Consider the following 27604-nt stretch of genomic DNA (forward strand, 5'->3'; position numbering starts at 1 on the left):
CGATCTGCGTCAGAAATAGGAATGAGTTCAATTTTAGCCCTTGGCGTGTCAGACGCTCGCTGGCGCGCGCGAGCAGTGTGGGTGCAATAATTGAATAACATAGGTTTCTACATTTATTTTGCGATGCTCGCGCACGCGTCGTGTGGCTCTGCAAGCGCTGAGAGGGTATTCTCCGTTGCTGCACTGCTCTCCAGGCACTGTAGAGGGAGCCTAATAAGGCCTTTTTAGTTTAATTTGTATTTAATTATAATTAAGTCACAGTCTATATGTGCAATTTATAGACTATAATGATTTAATACAACTAAATATTGTTTAAATGCTGAGCGCATAATGTCCCTGCCAGCCTAGTGTCCCTGCCAGCCTTGTACTTGCAAATGCTTCACAATGTATTTCTTTGTAGGCTGTAGCCAGTAGGGGAAAAAAGTACCCAATTGTTAAACTTAATGACCCAAGTAAAAGTGTTTGTTTTTAAATTTCCTTAAGTATCAAAAGTAAATGTAATTGCCAAAATATATTTAATCATCAAAAGCAAAAGTATAACTAGTTTAAAAATTCCTTATATTAAGCAAAGCAGACAGCATCATTTACTTTTTATTTATTTACGGATAGCCAGGTGCACGCTCCAACAGAACACACATAATTTACAAACGATGCATGTGTTTAGTGAGTCTGCCAGATCAGAGGCAGTAAGGGTGACCAGGGATGTTCTCTTGATAACTGTGTGAATTAGAGAATTTTCCTGTCATGCTAAACATTCACAAGGTAACGAGTACTTTTGGGTGTCAGGAAAAATAAGTAAGTAAAAAAGTAAAAAGTACATAATTTTCTTTAGGAATTTAGTGAAGTAAAAGTAAAATTTGTCAAAAATATTAATAGTAAAGTACAGATACCCTAAAAACGACTTAAGTAGTACTTTCAAGTATTTTTACTTAAGCACTTTACACCACTAGATATAGCCTTGAAATAATATAAATAATATAGCCTAAATATTTAATTTTCGTTCCTTCTTAGGGTACCTGTCTGGCTCCTGGCCAATTTAGAGTGTTTACATGCTGTAAACATGTAGCCTATTTGAAATTATGAACGCTTCTTACAGTCATCTTTTCCTGTTGTTTATTAAAATAATTGTAATTAAAATCATATGGTTTGGTTTCAATACTTCAAAACCAAATGGTAGGTCCAGGTAGTCACAAAAATAGATGAGCGTTGGTTAAATTGTGATTTTAATTAATAAAGCTAATTTGGAGCAGAATTTTTTTTTCCTTTGAGCGAACAGCGGTTTTTAGCGAGCTGTTGTTCAGGAAGGGGAGCTCTGGAAAGGAAGTGGAGCGCCAGACGATGAGCTGGTTTCCAACTGCTCAACTCCACTCACATACTCTGACACACATAAGGTCCCACATTTGACAGTGCATGTCAGAACAAAAACCAAGCTATGAGGTCAAAGGAATTGTCCGTAGAGACAGGGTTGTGTCGAGGCACAGATCTGGGGAAGGGTACCAAAAAATATCTGCAGCATTGAAGATCCCCAAGAACACAGTGGCCTCCCATCATTCTTCAATGGAAGAAGTTTGGAACCATCCTGACAATTCCTAGAGTTGGCTGGCAGGCCAAACTGAGCAATAGGGAGAGAAGGGAGAATCTATCTATTGACATTTCAAGGTGTTGTTTTTTCTCGGTAGGACTTGGTAGAAAAACGAACCACTCTGGAATAAAAATCCCGCAGTTCCAAATATGCCCAGCAGATGGGGTTGAGAACACAATTGAAAGACTGCAGCTCAAGTGTCATCACTTTTCCAGGAAAATGTCACACGTCCTGAGTTAGTTGGCTAGCCAGGGGTTGTCGTTGTATGTCAAACTATATGTAGAGATAAGGGAGTGACTTTCAGGCTTTCATCAGTGCACACTGTCTAGGCACGGACTTTCTGACGACTAACCTGGGGCTGCATAGTTTGCAGTGTCATGACAGGAGCGAGAGTAACCTGCGTGGATTATCATTTGAACGCAACGGCAGCGCTGTATTCGTCATAGACCAAAATCAGACGGAATATTTCTATTGACAGTTTGAGAGATGAGATGAGGCTCACTCATGTCAAACTTGGATGTCTTCTGGCTTCTGTTCTTCTCTCTCTAACCTGGTTCACCGCTTATAATGGAAATGGTAAAATGTCGCACGTGTAACACTAGTTATTAGGCTACAAACTTTCAATTAGGTTACAAACTTTCAAAAGGTGAAACGCTTGTGCAGAACTGTTGTATCAGTTTTCTGTTGTTTTCGAATGGTAATATTTAAAGATAAATACACTGAACAAAAGTATAAACGAAACATGCAACAGTTTCAACGATTTTACTGAGTTACAGTTCATATAAGGAAATCAGTCAATTTAAATAAATTCATTAGGCTCTAATCTATGGATTTAACTTGACTGGGTAGGGGCACAGCCATGGGTGGGCCTGGGAGTGCATGGGCCCACCCACTGAGGAGCCAGGCCCAGCCAATAAGAATATGTTTTCCCCCCCAAAAAGGGCTTTATTACAGACAGAAATACTACTGCTTCATCAGCTGTCAGGGTGGCTGTGCTCAGACAATCCCACAGGTGAAGAAGCCAGATGTAGAGGTCCTGGGCTGGCGTGGTTACACATGGTCTTCGGTTGTGAGGCCGATTGGATGTACTGCCAAATTCTCTAAAACAACATGGTCGAGAAATTAACATAAAATTCTCTGGCAACATCTCAGGTGGACATTCCTGCAGTCAGCATGCCAATTGCATGCTCCCTCAAAATTGGTTTCATATGCGGCATTGTGTTGTGTGACAACACTGCATATTTTAGAGTGGTCTTTTATTGTCCCCAGCACAGGGTGCACCTGTGTAATGATCATGCTGTTTAATCAGCTTCTTGATATGCCATACCTGTCAGGTGGATGGATTATCTTGGCAAAGGAGAAATGCTCACTAATATATCTCACTTATATCAGCTCATGAAACATGGGACCAATACTTTACATGTTGCATTTATATTTTTGTTCAGTATATTTGATATATTGATTTAGCCAAATACATTTAAACTCAGTGTTTTCCAATTCCTGACATTTAATCCTGGTAAAAATTCTCTGTCTTAGGTCAGTTTGGATCACCACTTACTTTTAAGAATGTGAAATGTCAGAATAATAGTAGAGAGAATGTTTTACTTCAGCTTTTATTTCTTTCATCACATTCCCAGTGGGTCAGAAGTTTACATACACTCAGTTAGTATTTGGTAGCATTGCCTTTAAATTGTTTAACTTGGGTCAAATGTTTTGGGTAGCCTTCCACAAGCTTCCCACAATAAGTTGAGTAAATTTTGGCCCATTCCTCCTGACAGAGCTGGTGTAACTGAGTCGGGTGTGTAGGCCTCCTTGCTCGCACACGCTTTTTCAGTTCTGCCCACAAATGTTCTATAGGATTGAGGTCAGGGCTTTGTGATGGCCACTCCAATACCTTGACTTTGTTGTCCTTAAGCCATTTTGCCACAACTTTGGAAGCATGCTTGGGGTCATTGTCCATTTGGAAGACCCATTTGCGACCAAGTTTTAACTTCCTTACTGATGTCTTGAGATGTTGCTTCAATATTTCCACATAATTTTGTTTCCTCATGATGCCATCTATTTTGTGAAGTGCACCAGTCCCTCCTGCAGCAAAGCACCCCTACAACATGATGCTGCCACCCCGTGCTTCACGGTTGGGGTGGTGTTCTTTGGCTTGCATGCCTCCCCCTTTATCCTCCAAACGTAACGATGGTCATTATGGCCAAACTGATCTATTTTTGTTTCATCAGACCAGAGGAGATTTCTCCAAAAAGTACGATCTTTGTCCCCACCTTCACAAGGTCCTTTGCTGTTGTTCTGGGATTGATTTGCACTTTTCGCACCAAAGTACATTCATCTCTAGGAGACAGAACGCATCTCCTTCCTGAGCGGTATGACGGCTGCGTGGTCACATGGTGTTTATACTTGCGTACTATTGTTTGTACAGATGAATGTGATACCTTCAGGCGTTTGGAAATTGCTCCCAAGGATGAACCAGACTTGTGGAAGTCTACAATTTTTTTTCAGTGGTCTTCGCTGATTTCTTTTGATTTTCCCATGATGTCAATCAAAGAGGCACTGAGTTTGAAGGTAGGCCTTGAAATACATCCATAGGTACATCTCCAATTGACTCAAATAATGTCAATTAGCCTATCAGAAGCTTCTAAAGCCATGACATAATTTTCTGGAGTTTTCCAAGCTGTTTAAAGGCACAGTCAACTTAGTGTATGTAAACCTCTGACCCACTGGAATTGTGATACAGTGAATTATAAGTTAAATAATCTGTCTGTAAACAATTGTTGGAAAAATTACTTGTGTCATGCACAAAGTAGATGTCCTAACCGACTTGCCAAAACTATAGTTTGTTAACAAGAAATTTGTGGAGTGGTTGAAAAACGAGTTTTAATGACTCCAACCTAAATGTATGTAAACTTCTGACTTCAACTATATATACCTTCCAATGGTTCCAATCTGGAGTTAGGCCTATTTCCATGATTCTGCAACACCAGATCACTCAATCTGTTCTTACAATCAGAAATGTACACCAGGTGCGACAAACATCAATTTGATTCTAGCTCCTCTCTCTCTTCTCGCGCTCTCTCTCTCTCCCCTCTCTCTCTCTCACACACACATGCACACACAGAGTAAAAGTAATGGTGACGTTATACCATGGTACCACTTTTACATGATGTAATACTTCAATGACTTAAAGAAAGACTGTTAAAGTGTGAATTCCTTGTTTTCTGGAAAATGTACACACCATTCCACTTGCCCCTTTCCTGCTTTAACCCGGCAACTAAAACACCAGGAACTATGAGGAACTATGTTGTATGAATGGGGTTGTCATGGAAATTCCGGCAGTGGAATGGGGCTACGGGAGGATTATCTTAATTCATTTTGGGGGGAGGAGTAAAGCGTGTGTGTGTTTGTGTGTGTGGTTATTCTACTGTACATGCAGTTTGCTGAGCTATACCTTTTGTTATCCTGCACCCAACTACTCAATACTTCAGAAAAATGTGATGTCACTGAAGTTTTTTGAAATCCATGCATTAAACATAGACTTGTAACTGTTATCCACTCTCTTAACGTTTCTATCTCTCCTCCCGACTCTTTCTGTCATGCATGTGTGGGTGCGTGTTTGTGTGTGTGTGGGTAGACAAGGGTGAACCCCCCTACGACCCTAAGATGATCCAGCTGTATGAACGTCTGCTGGCTGCAGAGTCCAGGGGGGAGCTGGTGTACAGGGAGCTCAGCAGTCTGCTGACCAGCCTGAGGAACCTCACCATACCGAACAACAACTCCTCCACTAATGTCACAGGTGAGGTGACAGAGCCAAGTTATCATCAGTATACATTTAGATCATAGGTGACAGGACAGTCATGTTGTCATCTATGTAAAGGCTTGTTGTACTTTGTGGATCCAGTTTGAGAACGATCCTTTACTTTCAATTCATGTTCAGTGCTGGTCACAGACGGGCAGAAATCAAACTACCCCTCCTGAATCAACATGTATTTGGTCCATGGCAGTGTTTTCCCTATCTCTTTCTTTCTCTCCTTTCTCTCCTTTCTTTCTTTCTCTTTCTTTCTTTCTTTCTCTTTCTTTCTTTCTTTCTTTCTTTCGTACTTTCTTTCTTTCTTTCTCTTTCCTTATTTGCATCTCTCTCTCCTCCTAAGTTTGTTTACTTTTATGAATCCAAGATAAGCCTTTTAAACATTGCCAACAATGCTAATCCAATGACCTCTCACAGGTCATTTGCTGCTGTAATAAAAAATTATTAAGTGTTTTTTATGTCTAACCGTTCGTTGTGTGTTTGGTTTGGTTTCTGGTGGTGTGGAGTGTAGAAGGACTGATAAAGAGAAGACTCGGTCTGCTTTCCTCCAGACTGCCCAATGCCTACCTCTACCTGCCCCACCTACGAGACCACGCAGACAGCCTGAATCCTAACGTCGTCCTGGGACAGGGCCGGACTGGAGGTGAAAGACTCTTCCTTCTGTCTTAATCCCTGGTGTGTGTGTGTGTGTGTGTGTGTGTGTGTGTGTGTGTGTGTGTGTGTGTGTGTGTGTGTGTGTGTGTGTGTGTGTGTGTGTGTGTGTGTGTGTGTGTGTAGAAATGTATTACATGTAAAAATGTGTCTGCGTAAACATGTTCTCTTTGACAAACAGGAGGGCTTGTGTTAAAGTGAGAGGCTACACAACCTGGTGTGGATTTCACCCTGTAACCCCTATCCACCCACCTCACCCTCCCTGCTCTGTGTGGACTTTATTCCTTCTTCACCAGAACGTCACCTGTGTTATCAATAGCTCTGGAAATTTGAAATCTGCAGCAGATAAGGCTATTTACTGTGTTCTTTCCTTCCTTCCCTCCCTGTGTGTGTGCGTATGCGTCAGTGTCCCTGGTATTGGGGATCCCTACGGTGAAGCGTCAGAAGCAGAGCTACTTGGTTAGCACCCTGAACTCCCTCCTCTACGACCTTTCACCTTCTGAACGAGAAGACACCGTCATCATCGTCTTTGTTGCCGAGGTAACTTGCTCACGTACCCTGATAGAGGCACATGGACACACGTGACAGTCTTTGCCAATCAAACCTCACTTAAAGTCAATAACAATTGTGGCCCCGTCAGGTCATTTAGAAGTGTCTTTCTAGATGTTAAGCATAAGAGGAAGGGACTTTGTAGATGGGGTAACGTGTGCTCCCGAGTAGCGCAGCAGTCTAAGGCACTGCATCTCCTTGCTAGAGGTGTCACTACAGACCCTGGTTCGATTCCAGGCTGTATCACAACTGGCTGTGATTGGGAGTCCCATAAACCCAGGTTTGGCCGATGTAGGCCGTCATTGTAAATAATATTTTTTTCTTAACTGACTTGCCTAGCTGAATAAAAATTAAATAAATGTGGGTTGGGGACCCAGACTTTGGCCAGGTCTCTCCCTAGGGTCAAACCGACCGACTTATTATTATTAAAGCAGAAAATTGAGGGATTAGAATGAGAAAAAGAAAGTGATTTGTTTCTAACAAAAGACCTTCTAAACCTAGTGAATGTGTGACCCTGCCTTTCAGGACCTGAGGTGTGTATGCTTTAACACTAGACTTGAACTACAGAAACTGACGGGCACGTAACGGGAATTTCCTGTTCTTGATTTCAAGACCTAAGGCCGTTTCAGCTCCTAATGTTCAACTGTGATCACTCACGTCACAACTACCCTGCAACTGCTTTGCATGTTTGCATTCCAACTCAAAGGTTTGCCCAATTGATGGTAACTTTGCGTAGTGGTTGTGTAGTGGTTGCGTAGTGGTTGTGTAGTGGTTGTGTGTCTGAGGATATGATCACACACAGGAGTCAAGACACAAGACATCTTCAGTATATTGTACCTCTCATGTTTCATCTACACTGATTCTATTGCACACGAACACACCACTCTTAGTAATATGACCTCATGTTTAAACTTTCACTGGATTCCCCCTTCTCATTCATTTCCCCCTCTCTCTGTCTCTTTATTTCAGACGGATGCAGGATACGTCAACACCGTAGCAGAACTCATAAAGCATAAGTGAGACATTTTGGTTGTTTGGGATTTTAGTTGGACTGTTTTGGCTGTTTGTTTTTTTTGTTAGTCTTTCTTCAATGTGTTTTGTAGTTTACCTGTGTGTTTGCCTGTTGTGTGTGGCTGTAGTTTTCCTAAGGATGTGCACTCAGGCCTGTTGGAGGTAGTGTCCCCTTCTCAGTACTTCTACCCCAACTTCCGCAGACTCAGGGAAACCTTTGGAGACTCCAAGGATAGAGTCAAGTGAGAAACGGACGCATGCACAACCAAACACAACACAACCCAACCTAACACAACCCAACACATACAGATGTGTGGTCTTAAAATCATGAAAATAAAAAAGTCTAACACATCATGTATACCCGCAGTAAGTGGTTTGTATTGTGGTTGTTTTCAGATGGCGCACCAAGCAGAACTTGGACTACAGCTTCCTGATGCTCTACGCACATGAGAAGGGAACCTACTATGTACAGGTAGGGGGGGGGGGGGGCAGAGTTAAACTTCTCTGATTGGTCAGTCAGTCTGTCTGTGTAACTGCATGTGAGTTGTTCCATTTAAATGTGAATTTAGAAAGTGGATTGAAATCATATTTTTATGAACACATCCTCATTGGAAAAAATATGTGTTCTCAGTTGGAAGATGACATTGTGGCTAAGCCTGGCTACTCTCAGGCCATGAAAACATACGTCAGATCACTGGCCTCGGATGACTGGATGTTGCTGGAGTTCTCTCAGCTCGGCTTCATCGGTGAGTCTGTGCTCGTGTGTGTGTGTCTGGAAAAGGAGGTCGTAGTTGATCGTTTTTAGATTAACACTTGTTTCTACTGTACGACAACTGTGGAAACGAAAGCAGGTGAACACATGCAGTTTATTTATTACCTTTAGTTAATGAGGTTATTTACACTCACAGATGTGGATATGTACCAGTGGAGGCTGGTGAGGGGAGGACGGCTCATAATAATGGCTGGAATGGAGTGAATGGAAACCATGTGTTTGATACCATTCCATTTACTCCATTCCAGCCATTATTATGAGCCGTCCTCCCCTCACCAGCCTCCACTGGTAGGTACAATACACTCATGACTCTTCTTCCTTGTCATAAAGTCATTTTATTTTCATTTATGGGTTTGTGTGTGTGTTTGTGTCTGCATCAGGCAAGATGTTCCGAGCCCGTGATCTACCAATGATAGCAGAGTTCTTTCTGATGTTCCACAAAGACAAGCCCATTGATTGGCTGTTGGACCACATTCTGTGGGTGAAGGCTTGCAACCCAGAAAAAGATGCGGTGAGTTGTGCTCAGCAAAATAAAGTATTCTGTTCAAGAGGATGAGATGCAAACGATGATCTAATGTAGAGTCCACGCATCTCACAAACCTTGTGAGTGAACAATTCCTTTATTGGATGGAGAGTTGATGGGCTTTTCATCTTGTTCTGTCCCGTCCAGAAAGACTGCAACCTGCAGAAGGGCCTGCTCAAGCTGAGATATAAACCCTCTCTGTTTCAACATGTAGGCCTTCACTCCTCTCTGCCTGGGAAAGTACAGAAACTGAAAGTAAGATTATCTCTCTCTGGTGTGTTTGTGCAAGATAAACTCAGTTAGTGGCAGTTATAATTCAAATGTCTCTCTCTCTCCATTATGTTTGAGCAGGATAAGGACTTTGGGAAGGCACCACTGTTTGCTGCCCACAGTAACCCCCGTGCAGAGCTGAGCAGTAGTCTGAAGCACTACCAGCAGCACACCCTGGAGAGGGCCTACGAGGGCCAGGACTTCTTCTGGGGCCTGACCCCTACCGCTGAAGACTTCATCCTGCTCAGCTTCCCGCAGCCACTCACTGTCACCGGGTCAGTGGACACACACACACACTCCCACAGTAGCCTACACCAGGCACGTGAACGTGAACACCAGGCACGTGAACAGATATCGGTAGCCCTTTGTCCTCTTGTGAAAAAAGAACCCTTAAAGATTTTCTTTCATTAATAACTTTTTATTTTCAGACTTGTTTCTCTATTGTAGCTTTAAATGTAACAAACTGATAAATGACTTTGGAGTTGCCAGCATGTGTCTTCTCACGCTCAGCGACAGGATAGGGGCACGTGTAGTCCGGTTGTTTGTCTGCAGCAGAACAAATTCAAATCAAGTAAAGACTAGTGAGCTAGCTGTTTCATCTCACACACACACACACTTTTATTTGAACTTCAACCACAGGTCACATTTAAAAAATGGCCTTCCCGATACTGACTCTCATTCCCTTTGTCTGCTTGCCTGTATAAAGGTTGTGGAACAGGACTTTGCCTTCCACTTGTCACACCCTCTCTCACAATGGACTCCAATAGGTCATGTTGGCCATGCCCTGGTGCAAGCATTTTGCTACATCCGCAACATCTGCTAAATATGTGTATGCGATCAAGAACATGTTGTTTGATTTAATACCACACTGTGATTAGACACACAGGGAATGTCCCAAAGCAACTAGAATGGAGTTAAAGGAAATGACGAGTTATGAGCAAATACATTGTAGGTATTGAGTTAGTTGACACTTGTTGATCGTGGTCATTTATGGTATGAGAGGGATATATGACAGAGGTATATTCTATTTTGACCAGTCAGCCCAGCTGTTGCAATTCTACAGTAGGTAATGACTCCGATGATCCAATCTTGTCTCTCCAGGTACCTGTTTCGCAGCGGAAACATTGAGATCAACGGAGACAAGTTTTATAACACCACCGTGGAGGTGCTCCCTAGTGATGTGAGTGACTGAGTGACTGAGTGACTGAGAGAGAGAGAGAGAGAGAGAGAGATCTCTAGTGACTGCAGTGTCATGGAGCTGGTCTAAGAGACTGATGTGACTCTCAGGTGTCAGATCCTGGGGACTATGTAACAAGATGACAGGAAACACCAACCACCACATGCTATCTGCTAACACGCTGATGGCCTATCTCTGTGTGTGTGTGTGTGTGTGTGTGTGTGTGTGTGTTTGAGATAAATCAACACAAAATATGAAACTTTCACTCCTGTCCATACTCCACTACAGTCTTATACAAAGTAAAAAATGAAAGAATCACACATTGTTCATAATGTCATCAATATAATCATCAGTGTGTCCTGGTACCTTCAGTAGCTCTGACGTCAATCACTATCAAACGATATGAGCACAATCCCTGACATTCAGTAACTAGTCTGGTGACTTGTGAGTCTCACACAATAGAACACTGGAAATCGAGTGTATTACAGATGGGGAAACATATAAATATGCTAAGCTATGTGTTAATTACTCTTAAATGACTATGAACGTTATGTATCTTAAACATTCCCATTCTAGTTCTAGTGTTATAGTGGAAGTGTTCCATAGACTTCTGCTCATATCGTGTTTGTGTGGCTATTTAAAATGATACTCATTTGAATGACTGTACTCCATAGACCTTCCGTTATCTTATGGCTGTGTTTCGTAGAACTATTCAAATATAACTCTATTTGTATAGTTCTGTGGAGCAGAACCATCGTCATAGTGCAATGACTATGGACATAGATGTTGCGATATACAGCTCTGCTGAATGCGACCTGAGATAGTGAAAACATAGGTCCATTTTAAACCAGTTTAACATGTGTTTTTCCTCTCCAGAGCTCGGTGAGTGACAGACTGGTGGGTGGCCAGTCTCCTCAATACGAAGGATCTTACGGAGGCTTCATAGTGATTGGTACATGAGTTTTAATATTCTTATTCCTGGTCAGGTGATGTGGTCGGGAAAAGCTCTGATCTCCTTTTATTGCTAGTAGTTTCTCTGTCATCTCTGGCCTTATAGACACAAACACTTGCCAGGGTAAGACGGGCAGACACACCTCCATCAAGGTGTTGTTCTGTGTCTGGATTATTCGGAATCATAGAAATACATTAACTAGAATAGCTATCGGACTCTACCCTGGTAGTGTCTGTGTGGTGGCGGTTGGTTGTCTGTATAAGTGTACCTTTGACCCTCAATGCCTTCTGTGATTGAGATAGTGCAAATAGAGAGAGAAGGAATGACTAAGCTTTGCTGAATCATAAATCACCTCAAAGGGGAATGGAAACACTAGGCTTTAGAAATCCAGCTAATTGTAACTGTAAATCGCTATATTGTCATTATTGCATCGTCGATAGTTGAGTTTAGGAATTCCTGAATTTTCTGAGACCATGACCTTCATGTGCATTAATGAGCATCATTTGCTGGTGTCAAAAACATGATACATATTTTGAAAGCTGAGAAACAGACGTTTCAAAAGGTATGATATACAATAGCACCACATCAATCAAGAAACAGCTGACATTTACACAACTTCCTAATGAAGAAAAAAAATATAAAAAAATAATAATAATATATATATATATATATAAACACTACCGTTCAAAAGTTTGGGGTCACTTAGAAATGTTCTTGTTTTTGAAAGAAAAGCATTTTTTTGGTCCATTTAAAATAACATCAAACTGATCAGAAATACAGTGTAGACATTGTTAATGTTGTAAATTATTGTAGCTGGAAACGGCAGATTTTTACATGTTCAGTGTTTTACATTTACATTTCCCCATATGCTTCACGGGCCTCGTCTGAAGTCGGTATCGCTAATGTGTCAACTTCTGTCTGTAGTGTCCTAACAGTTTGGCCTACAAACTAATATGACCGCAAAACACCAGTCTCAACGTCAACAAGGAAGAGGTGTCTCCGGGATTCTGGCCTACTAGGCAGAGTTTCAAAGAAAAAAACATATCTCAGACTGGCTAATAAAAAGAAAAGATTAAGATTGGCAAAAGAACAGACACTGGCCAGAGATAGGGTTTTAACTTTGCTGCCAGTTGAGGACTTAGCCTGTTTCTCAAACTAGACACTCTAATGTACTTGTCCTCTTGCTCAGTTGTGCACCGGGGCCTCCCACTCCACTTTCTATTCTGGTTAGTGCCAGTTTGCGCTGTTCTGTGAAGGGAGTAGTACACAGCGTTGTACGAGATCTTCAGTTTCTTGGCAATTTCTCGCATGGAATAGCCTTCATTTCTCAGAACAAGAATAGAGTGACGAGTTTCAGAAGAAAGTACTTTGTTTCTGGCCATTTTAGGCCTGTAATGGAACCCAGAAATGCTGATTCTCCAGATATTCAACTAGTCTAAAGAAGGCCAGTTTTATTGCTTCTTTTATCAGAACAACAATTTTCAGCTGTGCTAACATAAAGGGTTTTCTAATGATCAATTAGCCTTTTAAAAGTATAAACTTGGATTAGCTAACACAATGTGCCATTGGAACACAGGAGTGATGGTTCAGCTGTTTCCAGCTACAATAGTCATTTGACGAAACATTGAATTTAGCCTTACTGCTACAGTATTAGCCCATAGAAACACATTGAATAACATATTCATTAATTTTTTTTTTTTTAAAGGAATTATGTTTTGAAGTGTCTGTCCTATGTCTAAGAGATCTGACAAAGCCCAGGAAATTACACCCCCCCCCCCCCCCCCCCCCCAAATTGACCCATATTTAACCCCTTTTTTTGGGCACTAGAGTACTTCCATTACATTCACTTTTTAAAAACTGCTACCGGGTTACCTTCCGTCTTGTGAGGCTTGTGGGCGTCGTAGAGCAAAACAACTGACATGTACACGTTTGTGAGAGTCTCAGATTTCGATGGCGAGGTCATATTAGTTTGTAGGCCAAACTGTTAGGACGCTACAGACAGAAGTTAATACATTGGTGATACTGACACCAGACGAAGCCTGTGAAGCTTGTGGGGGTCATAGAGTATAACACTGACCATATACAGTGCATTGGGTAAGTATTCAGACCCCTTGACTTGTTACGTCACAGCCTTATTCTAAAATGTATTTTTTTTAAATTCCCCCCTCATCAAGCTACACACAATACCCTATAATGACAAAGCAAAAACAGTTTTTTAGAAATGGTTGCACATTTAATTAAAAATATAAATCTGAAATATTACATTTACTTAAGTATTCAGATTCTTTACTCAGTACTTTGTTGAAGCACCTTTGGCAGCGATTACAGTCTTGAGTCTTCTTCGGTATGACGGTACAAGCTTGGCACACCTGTATTTGGAGAGTTTTTCACATTATTCTCTGCAGATCCTCTCAATGTCTGTCAGGTTGAATGGGGAGCATTGCTGTACAGCTATTTTCAGGTCTCTCCAGAGATGTTTGATCGGTTTCGAGTCCGGGCTCTGGTTGGCCCACGCAAGGACATTCAGAGACTTGTCCCAAAGCCACTCCTGCGTTGTCTTGGCTGTGTGCTTAAGGTTGTTGTCCTGTTGGACGGTGAACCTTCGCCCAAGTATGAGGTCCTGAGCGCTCTGGAGCAGGTTTTCATCAAGGATCTCTCTGTACCTTCCTCCGTTCATCTTTGCCAAATCCTGACTAGTCTCCCAATCCCTGCCGCTGAAAAACATCCCCACAGCATGATGCTGCCACCACCATACTTCATCAAACCAGAGAATCTTGTTTCTCAGTCCTTTAGATGCCTTTTGGCAAACTCCAAGCGGGCTGTCATGTGGCTTTTACTGAGGAGTGGCTTCCGTCTGGCCACTCTACCATAAAGGCCTGATTGGTGGAGTGCTGCAGAGATGGTGGTTCTCCCATCTCCACAGAGGAACTCTAGAGCTCTGTCAGAGTGTCCATCGGGTTCTTGGTCACCTCCCTGACCAAGGCCCTTCTCCCCCGATTGCTCAGTTTGGCTGGGGGGCCAGCTCTAGGAAGAGTTTTGGTGGTTCCAAACTTCTTCCATTTAAGAATGATGGAGGCCACTGTGTTCTTGATGATCTTCAATGCTGCAGAAATGTTTTGGTACCGTTCCCCAGATTTGTTCCCCTACACAATCCTGACACGCACAATTCCTTCAACCTCATGGCTTGGTTTTTGCTCTGACATGCACTGTCAACTGTGGGACCTTACATAGACATGTGTGTGCCTTTCCAAATTAGGTCGAAACAATTGAATTTACCACAGGTGGACTCCAATCAAGTTGAAGAAACATCTCAAGGATGATCAATGGAAACAGGATGCACCTGAGCTCAATTTCGAGTCTCGTCGCAAAGGGTCTGAATACCTATGTATTTTTAATACATTTGCAAACATTTCTAAAAACCTGTTTTTGCTTAGTCATGGGGTATTGTGTGTAGAAGGATTTTTATTTTTATTATTTAATACATTTTAGAATAGGGCTGTAATGTAACAACATGTGGAAAAAGTCAAGGGGTCTGAATACATTCCAAAGGTACTGTATGTGTTCATGAGTCGCACCTTTTGATGTTGGGGTCATATAGGTTTGTGAGAAGACCAATTGTCCGTTTAAACAGATGGATTATGGCAGGGATTTTTATTATTATACTAATGACATTTACACGGGGGGTGGACATCGACTCTATATTAATTAGCTGGTACACACCTGATATAAGACCCAATTGTTGAAGAGCCAGAAGAAGGGAAAGCTAAGGGAGACGGATATAGAGTTACAAGGAGACCGAGAGCGAGAAGTAGTCTTGAAATACTAGACCTAGGGCGGCAACAGCAGTAGGACTGGGATTAATTACGGATTCTCTTGGTGATTTAAAAAAGGGAGAAAAAAGAATAATAACATTGAGCTTTTAAAGCGGGATTGAAATGTAAAGTCAATGTTCCCCTTAATGGCAGAAATCCATCCAGCACTTTGGGGGGGAGATGAAATACCGGAGTCCCATTCGTTGGATGACATAAACATGGGCGAGGGAGCGTGAACAAGGCAGGACCAAAGTTGGGGAAAGTGGAACTTTTGTTGCGTACTCTGCGATGTTGCATTGCTGTTGACCAATCAAAGCTCACTATATAGTTTCCAGCCCCTACTGGATTGGCTGTTGATACCAAGCACGACCCAAACTGCTTGCTAACACCGACATGAGGGCGAAGCTAGCGTGCTAGTCGTATCACTGCTGTAAGTGAGAAGGATCGTCAATAGTTGTCATAAACCCAACATATTTCTTCAATTTATCTTCTTAAAATGTGATTTAAACTTAACCACACTGCTAACCATGCCTAACCTTAACCTTAAATTAAGACCAAAAATACATTTTTGTTTATATGACTTTTTATGATATAGACAATTCTGTGGCTGTGGTAACTAGTGGAAACCAGTGAGAAGGGGAGAGAGAAAGGAGGAGAGAGAGAGAGAGAGAGAGAGAGAGAACCTACAGTAACAAAACAGCAGAGGAGAACAAAGAAAGGGACACACCTTAGAAGCCTTCCATTGATGTCTGAGTCCAATCCATTCATACATAACCAACAGAATTCCTCATAGACAATAGTCTCATATGAAACTCCAATTGTTAAAAGGTTATAGCCCACTGTGGGATGTTTTGTACATGACTGGTTATAGAGTCGATTGCTGTTATAATAGACTGTATATTCTGCCCGGGGTTTTCAGAATAATGCTACATTCAGGTTACTAATATATTATTGAATGTTTGTCTTATGTTTGTAGGTTCCTTTGTGGATGGGATGGCTGAGGGACAGATAGACGCACAGATGCAGCCCATCTCTGCTTTACGTCTGCTGGTACACAGCGACTCTGACGTGTGGGTTCTGCTCAGTGAGGTGAGCTGTGTGCGCGAATGAGGAAGTGAAAGGAATTTAGTGTTTTATTAGTCAGTCAATGGTTCTCTAGATTTAAAGGTGCGTCCAAACAGCTTGTAGGTGCTGTGTCCTGAAAGAGGAAGTGGATTTGTTTCATGAGAATGACAAGGGCTCTCTGCAGTCCGTATCGCAGAAGTTCAGCATTAACGGTGTGATTGAAATTTAAAGGCAACATTCCTGCGTTAGGGAAGACTGCATTCATGGTAAATGGCGTATATGTCCGCTCAATAGGAAATGACCTTTCAATTTCTATTGAACAGAGCCCTAAGTCACATTCCTACATAGTTCCCTCTCTTAACTTAGAGGGAACTCTGTGAACTTATTTACAATAACCATCCGTGTGTCTTGGTACCTTCAGTAGCTCTGGTGTCAATCACAATCAAACGATATGAGAACAATCCCTAACATTCAGTTACAAGTGTGGTGACCATCAACCCGTGGACAAACGAGTGTCACAAATAGAGCCCTGGAAATCATGTGTGTTACAGAAAGAGAAAGCAGCAATATGCTAAGCATTGTGTTAATTACTCTTGATTAATTATGGGGGGCATTAGAGAGAGTGTGTTTCTGTGTCGGATTACAGCTTTGGTTAATGCTCATGCTTGTCCCTGTCTGTCAGATATTTATTAAACTTTGATGACGGGAAGAAACAGGAGAAACCTGAGGGCCCGCGCTGCCTCCCTAACTGTTACACTCCACACCTGGACCAACAGCGACCTCTATTGGACATGGATAGTCAATGCAGTTTCTCTAACCGTCTCACCTGCTACTGAATGGAAGTACACACACACTGTGGATGTTCTCTTCGCCCTTCGGATAGTTTTTCAACCCATGACTATAATGTGAATCTGGAAGAGACAGTTTCAGTTTGTGTGTTCCTAAATTAGTTTGTCAATCAATTTGAGCATTTCCACGGTTGTGGAAGACTTTATACTGGACACCAGCTTTCAGCTGCGGTTTTAGTCTCCGTTCTCTAGAGGGAATACATGATTTAACGTGTACAGGGCTATGTTAGAGTATAACAACGACAATTCAGCGAGAGATGATTTGATTGATACACTCCGCCAGTAATGAATGCAATGTGTGTGTGTGTGTGTGTGTGTGTGTGTGTGTGTGTGTGTGTGTGTGTGTGTGTGTGTGTGTGTGTGTGTGTGTGTGTGTGTGTGTGTGTGTAAGATGTAGACTGATGCAATGATTGTATGGTTGTATGGTTGTATTATTGAGTGTTAGTTACATTGTTTGTGCAAGTTCATGTCTCTGGCCAAAATCCTGTCAATCAGGTTCATTCCACAAGTTAGTATTTTGCCATACGTGCATTTCCCTGGTACTGAACTGCAAGTCTACTAGTTTCAATGGGGATCAGTCACTCCACATGTAGGTACTATGTGCTGTATATAAAGAAAGAACATGAAGGCATTCTTGATTGTGGATAGCAATTTAACTGCTTGACAAATTCTCTTGATTTTTTTCCCAACCTTTAACGTATAAGTAGCAGTGGAGGCGAGGACGGCTCATAATAATGGCTGGAACAGAGTAAATGGAATGGCATCAAACACATGTAAAACATGTTTGATGTATTTGATACCATTCCACCAATTCCGCTCCAGTCATTACCTCGAGCCCATCCTCCCCAATTATGTTGCCACCAACCTCCTGTGATAAGTATCTGTATGTGTTCCATATTTCATAGGTAGAAAATACAGGTTCTCTCTACTCTACAAACTAGACTATAATTGTCTGACTTGACAATATCTACAGATATTATAGTTGATGAGTAAGTAGTATTGTTAGCTCAATTTCTCCCCAAGTTTGGTCTCGAGTTTACTTCGACTTGCAGACAGTCACAGCTAATGTTCCCCAGCAGGGGGCACTAATACTGCACAAGTCTTGCAGCTGGGTCAACTCAACAATCACTTCGGATATTAAAACAAAATATTTGTTGCCGGGAGAATACATTTGTGTATCCTAGGCCGGCAGAGGAAATCGGGGAGAGAAGTAAACTCCTCCGTCCACCTTAACAAATTGACACTGCTACGTAATTATTGGTTTCCAGGTCAGAGGACTCGAGGACAGACTTTGGTCTAATTGAGAATCTCCCTGAGAAATTCCGTTTCTAATTCAATGGATTTGACGTGCTACCTTGTTCCGTGCCTGCTGTTTCGACCCTCTCGCTCTACCGCACCTGATCTCTCTAACTGAATGATCGGCTATGAAAAGCCAACTAGCATTTACTCCTGAGGTGCTGACCTGTTGCACCCTCTACAACCACTGATTATTATTTGACCCTGCTGGTCATCTATGAGCGTTTGAACATCTTGGCCATGTACTGTTATACTCTCCACCCGGCACAGCCAGAATAGGACTGGCCACCCCTCATAGCCTGGTTCCTCTCTAGGACATACAGTATAATGCCTCGACATGTCAACAGATCAATTTACAGCATGACCTCAGTGAGATGCAGGACGCCAAAACTCAATGCTGGCTGTTCCTCATTTGTCTTTCCGGGCACCCTTATAGCCCATGTGGAAGCTGGAGATGTGGTTTAGAGAGGACAATGTGGAGACAGGAGAGGAATACCACCACATACACTCAAAAGGCAAATCAAACACTTTTATTCAAACAAATGCATTTAAAAAGAACATAAATGGTCAAATGTACACAACGGCTACACACCAAGGTTTAGGGTGACTTCCACTGGCTGACAAAAGCAACGAAGCAACTTTCTCTACCATTGATGCACATGCGCAAGCCCCAAATTGTTCATACAATAACAATTAATTTTAGAAACAAAAAGGTCTGAACTCTGATTTAACATCTTGTGTATTTGTGTGTCAGTGGAGAGAGTCAGCATTCCAATTAAGCCTAGACCTAAAAGCACAGTCTAATAATATGACAAACAATATTAAAACATACAATATTAAACCATGAAGACCTTAGGGCTCTATTCAAGCTGTAAAGCGGAAGTGTTACAGATTCTGCGATAGAAATGTAAAGATAATTTCCCTTTGAGCCGACATGCAGCGTTTACCGTGAATGAGGTCTCTGCTAAAGCGGGAACATTGCCTTTAAATTTGAATCACGCTGTTAAGCTGAACTTCGCGATGCGGATTGAATAGAGAGAGCCCTTAGGGTTGCATAATTACAGTAACTTTCTCCAAATTCCCTGGGTTTTCCAGAAATCCTGGTTGGAAGATTCCTGCAATTAGAAGTGGATAAGCAGGAAATCTGGGAATAGTCTTGAGATTTCTAGAAAAACAGACTTTTGGGAAAGTTACCGTAATTTTGCACGCCTATTTAGACTACTAGGCAATCTGAAATGACACGGTTCCCTCGTCTCTTCCTTCAGGCGAGGTTATGTGTAGTAAAAGAAACATATACACCCAGAAATAACAAAGTCGGATACAACAACTGTGTAACAATGGCAATAATACTGTAACATAAATAGAAAAGTTAAAAAGTAACCCAATGTAAACAATTGAGCATCACTGTAGAAATCTTAAAGGTGGCGAAGTGAGGGGAGGGTCTAGGGCTATGGATGTCATGACGACAAAGGCATAAACTCTACCAGCTGTAGTTCAGGGGGGTTATTGGCTGGTAATTGGGTTAGGAGGGCTGAAGGTAGAGGGGGGTTGGTTTTGGAGGGCAGTGGCGGTTCTTGTCTGGTCCCTTATTTTCGTTTGCTCTTGGTGTCAGTGGTCTGGAACACGCTGGAGGCAGACATAAGGTTCTCAATGTACTGACCCAGAACCTGGTTCTCAGACTTCAACTTCAGGTTCTCCTCCTTCACCGCATCCACACGCGACGACAGGTCTGACAACAACAATGATTTAAGGAATTGCAAAAACTAACATTATTTACCGCTGCTTTCATCAGTCTGCAAACATCCAGCTGTCTCACCTTCTAGAGTGTGCTGAAGCTCCAACACCTGGTTTATAAGCCTAGTCTTTTCCTCCAGCTCAGCCTGATTCTCCATGTCACCTACAACACACACAACGCATTCTATTACAAACATGTCCACGGGAAACAAATGCTGTTGACATTGCACATTTCCCAGAAGTATGTGAAGCAAGCCTTGGGCTCTTACCATCCCCGTCGGAGCTCATGGCGAAGTACTCGTCTTCCTTTTTGGAATGCAGGGCTGCAACTTACAGGGACACTGGAAGGGGACAAACATTTAGAAGGAATAGGATCTTAGGCAAGGGTCAATGGCCCCTGACTGACCTGTTCAACTCTTATGTATACTGAATAAAAATATAAAAACGCAACAATTTCAAAGATTTTACAGTTCATAAGGAAATCAGTCAATTGAAATAAGTCAATTGAAATAAATAAATTAGGTCCTAATCTATGGATTTCACATGACTGGGAATACAGATATGCAGATATCCACAGATATGCATCTGTGGATCAGAAAACCAGTGAGTATCTGGTGTGACCACCATTTGCCTCGTGCAGTGCAACACATCTCCTTCAAATAGAGTTGATCAGGCTGTTGATTGTGGCCTGTGGAAAGTTATCCCACTCCTCTTCATTGGTTGTGCGAAGTTGCTGGATATTGGCGGGAACTGGAACACTCTGTCGTACACGTCGATCCAGAGCATCCCGAACATGCTCAGTGGGTGACATGTCTGAGTATGCAGGCCATGAAATAACTGACATTTTCAGCTTTCAGGAATTGTGTACAGATCCTTGCAACATGGGGCCGTGCATTATCATGCTGAAACATGAGGTGATGGCGGCGGATGAATGGCATAACAATGGACCTCAGGATCTCGTCACGCATCTCTGTGCATTCAAATTGACATAAAATGCAATTGTGTTTGTTGTCCGTGGCTTATGCCTGCCCATACCATAACACCACCCCCACCATGGGGCACTCTGTTCACAACGTTCAGCAATGCGAATTGCACACTCCCTCAAAACCTCTGTGGCATTGTGTTGTGACAAGACTGGACATTTTAGAGTGGCCTTTTATTGTCCCCAGCACAAGGTGCACCTGTGTAGTGCTCATGCTGTCTGATCAGCTTCTTGACATATTTGTGGTTGTTTTGGAACATTTGAGATCTTTTATTTCAGCTCATGAAACCAACACTATACATGTTGCATTTATCTTTCTGTTCAGAAAAGTAGAGGTTTGTGACATGGCGCCTGCATGTGTGGATTGAACAACAGTTTTAGGATTCAAATCAAATGTATTTATATAGCCCTTCTTACATCAGCTGATATCTCAAAGTGCTTTACAGAAACACAGCCTAAAACCCCAAACAGCAAGCAATGCAGGTGTAGAAGCAGGATTGACTGATTTGCTGTAAATTATGCAATACAATCAATGCAACGGTCTCTAATGGTAGACTTACATTTGTTACCGCTGCTCCATTCAATTCGCAGCCAAGTGGTACACTTCCATTGTGAATAAATTTGTTTAAATTTCATTTCAGCTACTTTAAAAAAGGAGCAATCTAGAATTGCTACATCCATTTTGACTTGTATTAATGATATAGCTATACCCATTCATTATTGGATGGTCAGTCCTTAATCTGATGGTCATCCCTTGCATAGCTCGGTCTGAATATGAGAGTGGTTACATTTCTCTAGACCCAGTGCAGCTTTTTAATAAAACAGTGGCGGGGTTCTGCTTTGTTGTTTAAATCGCAATTTTAAACAGATACACTGGCTGACAAGATTACTCCTCTAACCCTAGTTGAGCATAGATTTAGCATCCTATGTCATTTAACCAGCTAGCTAACGTTAGCTAAAAAAAAAAAATCTAAATTGTCTGCCCGCAATCACAACCTAGAAACACTCGTCCACCCAAAATCTAACATTATTATTACACACTTTGACTTACGAATCGGGTAGCCACCGGCAATGTTATAAATTGTTATTCTACCAGTGTCCTGGCCAAAAAAAATATCACCAAAGTTAGCAGACTGTGTAGCTAATCTTGCTAGCTATGCCGACAGAGGCCAGCTGGCGAAACAAACCCTGACTGGCCTGTCTTATTTGCTACCCATAACAACACTTTCTACAAAACCATTAAAACAACACACGTCGAAATTGACAGAAAATATTCAAATTTACTTACCCTCAAAGCCCTAAAAAATAAATATGCAATGTGGTGCTGAAATGGGAAAACGTCCGAAAAAAATTATACAATCCTACCAGCAGCTGTTCAAGGTAATTTAGGTGTCAAGCGCCTCCTTCGTGAGGTGCTCCTCGTGTGTCCGCTAGAGGGTGGTGTAAGACTGATTATTGTAACCAGAGCCATACTTTATCTACAGGAGATACTAATGTATTTATGGCATTGATTGTGGCCATTATTGCGAGCCCCTTTGAAACAATGCTGCAGCTGGTCAACGACATTGCATTTTGTTGTAGACAGTTAAGACACGTAAAAGCGTGGTCAAAAGTTTTTTGAAAGATTCCTATTTTATTTTGGAGTTGCAGAGGTATACCACAAAACAGAAATGCTACCACCATAGCATTTTCTCCATACATTTGTTAATATATTTTCCTAATGCTTTTTCATCATAGAAACCATTTTGGAGAATGGAGAATATGGATGGTTCTCAGCACAGACAAGCAGAGTAAGATAATGTAGCTATTCATTACAGATTCTCTGGTACTTTTGTATACTTTTTAGCCAATAGTTCTGAAAATTGCCTACTACATCACATATGAGCAGATATGCGCACCATATCATTGCTCTCTCTCTCTCTCTGCTGTGTCCACTGAGCCGTTGGGCCCGCCCTGCAACCTCATTGGAGAACGCTGGACAGGTCTCTTCTAGCTGTCACTTGTGAGAGCAAAATTATGTTATAATACTGTTATTGCATAAAATGGTTGTTTTATGGAATAGAATAGGGTTCTTAGAACACTCATCTGTGCGTTGTCTTCTGAGTTGGGCCTCTGGGGTTTAATGCTGACAGTGGATTTACAATGCCTTTGGTGATAAAACCTAAAGACCGCATTCCATAGCATGAGTTGGTGTTTGTGTACTGGAAGGTACCAGGGTTCAGATTGCTCGGATAATTATGAGAGGACAAAAGCTGAAGAACATACGCACATCCAGGTACTTTCCACAGGTGCTGGAGTTGTAGACAAACTCATGGAAAACAGAAAGAAAACGTTGCAGACTGTTTCTCATTCTCCTAGGTTATATTTATTTATAATAACGTTTCGACCCTTAGGTCTTCATCAGGCATCCATATCCCAGGTCGGGTTGGAAGGTCCTATATATAGGGGCAGTACTTAGTGATATCACTTCCTGAAAAAACAGGTAAACAATGTATAACAGTTTCACAATATTACAATTCAGTGTATAAAAATATATGATCATACACAAGGAATGTGATCAATATTTACAGTAATATACATACACATAAAAAAAATCCTAATTGAATATTGTAACTACATTTTGACATAAAAACAGTTTCAAGTCAAACCTCTCGTTAAGGCCAAGAGGAGACAGTGTTCAGCCTGTGGATCCAGGATGATTCCCTTAGAAGAAGTTTCCTCTCAATGTCCCCTCCCCTGCGTGACATCTTGACCATTTCTATTCCAATGTATCCCAGAGAACTAATAGGATGTCCAGCTTGTGCAAAATGAGCAGCAACCGGATTCGTTGTCTTACCTGTATACCGTATATTGCTGCGTTGTTCATTGATCCGTGTCTTAAGGCTTCTATGGGTTTTCCCTATGTAAGACAGACCACAAGGCTATTTCAACATGTAAATAACATTGGTGGACATGCAGGTAATTAGGCCCTTGATCTTAAATCTTTGTCCTGTGTGTAAATAAGTTGCATTTGTACGTAAAGCTGCATTGACCACATTGGCCACATTTGTAATTACCCTCCAGAACCTTGTCCAAAAAAGTTTCCCCCTTTCTCTAGTGGGTAATCAGATTTAACCACAAAATCTAATATCAATATTATTAAAATGGCGCCAAAGAAGGCAGACGTTTTATGTGTCCTCAACCGATTGTGTTTTTTGTTTGTTTATTTGCGTTGTTTGTAACTTATTTTTTAAACTTATTTTGTACATAATGTTGCTGCTGCCGTCTCTTATGACCGAAAATAATTTCTGGATATCAGGACTGCGATTACTCACAACTGACTGGCAGAATCCTTTTTTCCCCCTTTAATGAGTCTGACGAGCCCGACGCGAGCGATAAACTGCATTCTCGGGAACAGGCCCAAATCCCTGTGATTTGCGTGAAGAGGAGAAGCAGAAAAAGGGGCCAGAGGGCAGGCTGCCTTCTGAGAATTCATAGGCGATCGAATAAACCCCTACTTCCTTCCACTCTGCTAGAAAACGTGCAATCTTTGGAGAATAAAATCGATGACCTACGCGGAAGACTAAACTACCAACGGGACATTCAAAACTGTAATATCTTATGCTTCATGGAGTCGTGGCTGAACGACGACACGATCACCAGCTGACTGGTTGTACTCTGTACCGGCAGGATAGAACAGTGGCGTCTGGTAAGACGAGGGCAGACTATGTATTTTTGTAAATGACAGCTGGTGCACGATATAAGGAAGAGTACCTAGAGAGTTTTCATGTGTATTTTTCGTAGCTGTTTACATACCACCACAGTCAGAGGCTGGCACTAAGACAGCATTGAAGGAGATGTATTCTGCCACAAGTAAACAAGAAAACGGCGCTCGTAGTAGCCAGGGACTTCAATGCAGGGAAACTTAAATCTGTTTTACCAAATTTCTATCAGCATGTTAAATGTGCAACCAAAGGGGTGGGGGGACTCTGGACCACCTTTACTCCACACACAGGGATGCGCACAGAGATCTCCCTCCCCTCCATTTGGCAAATCTGACCATAATTCTATTCTCCTGATTCCTGCTTACAAGCAAAAATTAAAGCAGGAAGCACCAGTGACTAGATCAATAAAAAAGTGGTCAGATGAAGCAGATGCTAAGCTACAGGAATGTTTTGCTAACACATACTGGACTATGTTCCGGGATTCCTCCGATGGCATTAAGGAGTACACCACATTAGTCACTGGCTTCATTAATAAGTTCATCGATGACGTCATCCCCACAGTGACTGAACGTACATACCCCAACCAGATGCCATGGATTACATGCAACATCCGCACTGAGCTAAAAGCTAGAAGCTGCCACTTTCAAGGAGCAGGACTCTAACCAGGAAGCTTATAAGAAATCCCGCTATGCCCTCCAACAAACCATCAAACAGGCAAAACGTCAATACAGACTAAGATCGAATTGTACTACACCGGCTCTGACACTCGTCGGATGTGGCAGGGCTTGCAAACCATTACAGACTACAAAGGGAAGCACAGCTGAGAGCTGCCCAGTGACACGAGCCTACCAGACGAGCTAAACTACTTCTATGCTCACTTCGAGGCAAATAAAATAGAAACATGCATGAGAGCACCAGCTGTTCCGGAAGACTGTGTGATCACGCTCTCCTCAGCTGATGTGAGTAAGACCTTTAAACAGGTCAACATTCAAGGCTGCAGGGCCAGACCGATTACCAGGACGTGTACTGCGAGCTTGCGCTGACCAACTGGCAAGTGTCTTCACTGACATTTTCAATCTCTCCCTGTCCGAGTCTGTAATACCAACATGTTTTAAGCAGACCACCATGGTGCCTGTCCCCAAGAACACAAAGGTAAACTCCCTAAATGACTACCGACCCATACCACTCACATCTGTAGACATGACGTGCTTTGAAAGGCTGGTCATGGCTCACATCAACACCATCATCCAGAAACCCTAGACCCACTCCAATTTGCATACCGCCCCAACAGATCCACAGATGATGCAGTCTCTATTGCACTCCACACTGCCCTTTCCCACCTGGACAAAAGGAACACCTATGTGAGAATGCTATTCATTGACTACAGCTCAGTGTTCAACACCATAGTGCCCTCAATGCTCATCAATAAGCTAAGGACCCTGGGACTAAACACCTCCCTCTGCAACTAGATCCTGGACTTTCTGATGGGCCGCCCCCAGGTGGTAGGTAACACACATCCGCCACGCTGGTCCTCAACACAGGGGCCCCTCAGGGGTGTGTGCTCAGTCCCCTCCTGTACTCCCTGTTCAAATATGACTGCACTGCCAGGAATGATTCCAACACCATCATTAAGTTTGCCGATGACACAACAGTGGTAGGCCTGATCACCAACAACGAGACAGCCTATAGAGAGGTCAGAGACCTGGCCGTGTGGTGACAGGACAACAACCTTTCCCTCCCTCAACGTGATCAAGACAAAGGAGATGATTGTGGACTTCAGAAAAATGAGGACCAAGCACGCCCCCATTCTCATCGACTGTGCTGCAGTGGAGCAGGTTGAGAGCTTCAAGTTCCTTGGTGTCCACATCACCAACAAACTAAATGGTCCAAGCACACCAAGACAGTTGTGAAGAGGGAACGACAAAACCTATTCCCCCTCAGGAGACTTGGCATGGGTCCTCAGATCCTCAAAAGGTTCTACAGCTGCACCATCGAGAGCATCCTGACTGGTTGCATCACTGCCTGGTATGGCAACTGCTCGGCCTCCGACCGCAAGGCACTGCAGAGGGTATTGCGAACAGCTCAGTACATCACTGGGGCCAAGCTTCCTGCCATTCAGGACCTCTATACCAGGCGGTGTCAGAGGATGACCCTAAAAATTGTCAAAGACTCCAGCCACCCTAGTCATAGACTTCTCTCCACTACCGCACGGCAAGTGGTACCAGAGTGCCAAGTCTAGGTCCAAGAGGCTTCTAAACAGCTACTACCCCCCAAGCCATAAGACTCCTGAACACCCAATCAAATGGCTACCCAGACTATTTGCATTGCCCCCCTCTTTTACACCACTGCTACTCTCTGTTGTTATCATCTATGCATAGTCACTTTAATAACTCTACCTACTTGTACATATTATCTCAACTAACCGGTGCCCCCGCACATTGACTCTGTACCGGTACCCCCCTGTATAGTCTCGCTATTGTAATTTTACTGCTGCTCTTTAATTACTTGTTACTTTTATTTCTTATCCGTATTTTTTTTAAACTGCATTGTTGGTTAGGGGCTCTTAAGTAAGCATTTCATTTTAAGGTCTACCTACACCTGTTGTATTCAGCGCATGTGACGAATAAAATTTGATTTGATCTCTCACGTTTGGGGGTCTTTTAAAAACCATATGTGGGGGATTTTTAAAATGGGTTTCAATTGTGGGTCTGTATCAATAATTTACCAGTGCTTCTTGATAATGTCCTTAAAGGCCTTCCCCAATGGTGAGTATTGCGTAAAGCATTATTGGACATGTTCTGCTTTTTCTTTTACTTTTGGTTGAAGGCTATCCAACTGTTAGTCCTTCAAAATTATCATTGACAT

General features: G+C 42.3%; 2 protein-coding genes across 5 annotated transcripts; one reads left to right on the top strand and one right to left on the bottom strand.

The window, feature by feature from the left end:
* The first annotated feature begins 1382 nt into the window (after positions 1 to 1382).
* Positions 1383 to 27385, top strand: LOC110505003 (alpha-1,3-mannosyl-glycoprotein 4-beta-N-acetylglucosaminyltransferase B). Of its 3 annotated transcripts, XR_016491664.1 has the most exons (17): positions 1383 to 2158; positions 5220 to 5381; positions 5905 to 6036; positions 6451 to 6584; positions 7563 to 7609; positions 7733 to 7846; positions 8001 to 8076; positions 8236 to 8350; positions 8757 to 8887; positions 9047 to 9154; positions 9251 to 9444; positions 10271 to 10349; positions 11223 to 11298; positions 16087 to 16199; positions 22773 to 23037; positions 23429 to 23517; positions 23695 to 24216. XR_016491664.1 is itself a non-coding variant. In XM_090219660.1 (16 exons), the coding sequence occupies exons 1-15, from the start codon at positions 2074 to 2076 to the stop codon at positions 23507 to 23509; spliced, it is 1647 nt and encodes a 548-aa protein (XP_090075786.1). In that variant the 5' UTR covers positions 1383 to 2073; the 3' UTR covers positions 23510 to 23517; positions 23695 to 27385. The 3 variants fall into 3 exon arrangements, 2 of the variants coding, with proteins under 2 accessions (XP_090075786.1, XP_021439607.2); XM_090219660.1 differs by lacking the exon at positions 22773 to 23037 and having other exon boundaries at positions 23695 to 27385; XM_021583932.3 differs by lacking the exons at positions 22773 to 23037; positions 23429 to 23517; positions 23695 to 24216 and adding an exon at positions 16858 to 17960.
* LOC110505004 (short coiled-coil protein B) lies at positions 18835 to 22582 on the bottom strand. 2 transcript variants are annotated; one of them, XM_021583933.3, is made up of 4 exons: positions 22324 to 22582; positions 20323 to 20394; positions 20136 to 20216; positions 18835 to 20048 (listed from the first exon to the last, which is right to left on the bottom strand). In XM_021583933.3, the coding sequence occupies exons 2-4, from the start codon at positions 20339 to 20341 to the stop codon at positions 19906 to 19908; spliced, it is 243 nt and encodes an 80-aa protein (XP_021439608.1). In that variant the 5' UTR covers positions 20342 to 20394; positions 22324 to 22582; the 3' UTR covers positions 18835 to 19905. The 2 variants fall into 2 exon arrangements, with proteins under 2 accessions (XP_021439608.1, XP_021439609.1); XM_021583934.3 differs by having other exon boundaries at positions 22401 to 22558.
* Positions 27386 to 27604: the final 219 nt, after the last annotated feature.

Source organism: Oncorhynchus mykiss, chromosome 25 (genome assembly GCF_057628025.1).
Source record: "Oncorhynchus mykiss isolate SJ-2025 chromosome 25, ASM5762802v1, whole genome shotgun sequence".
NCBI lineage: Eukaryota > Metazoa > Chordata > Actinopteri > Salmoniformes > Salmonidae > Oncorhynchus > Oncorhynchus mykiss.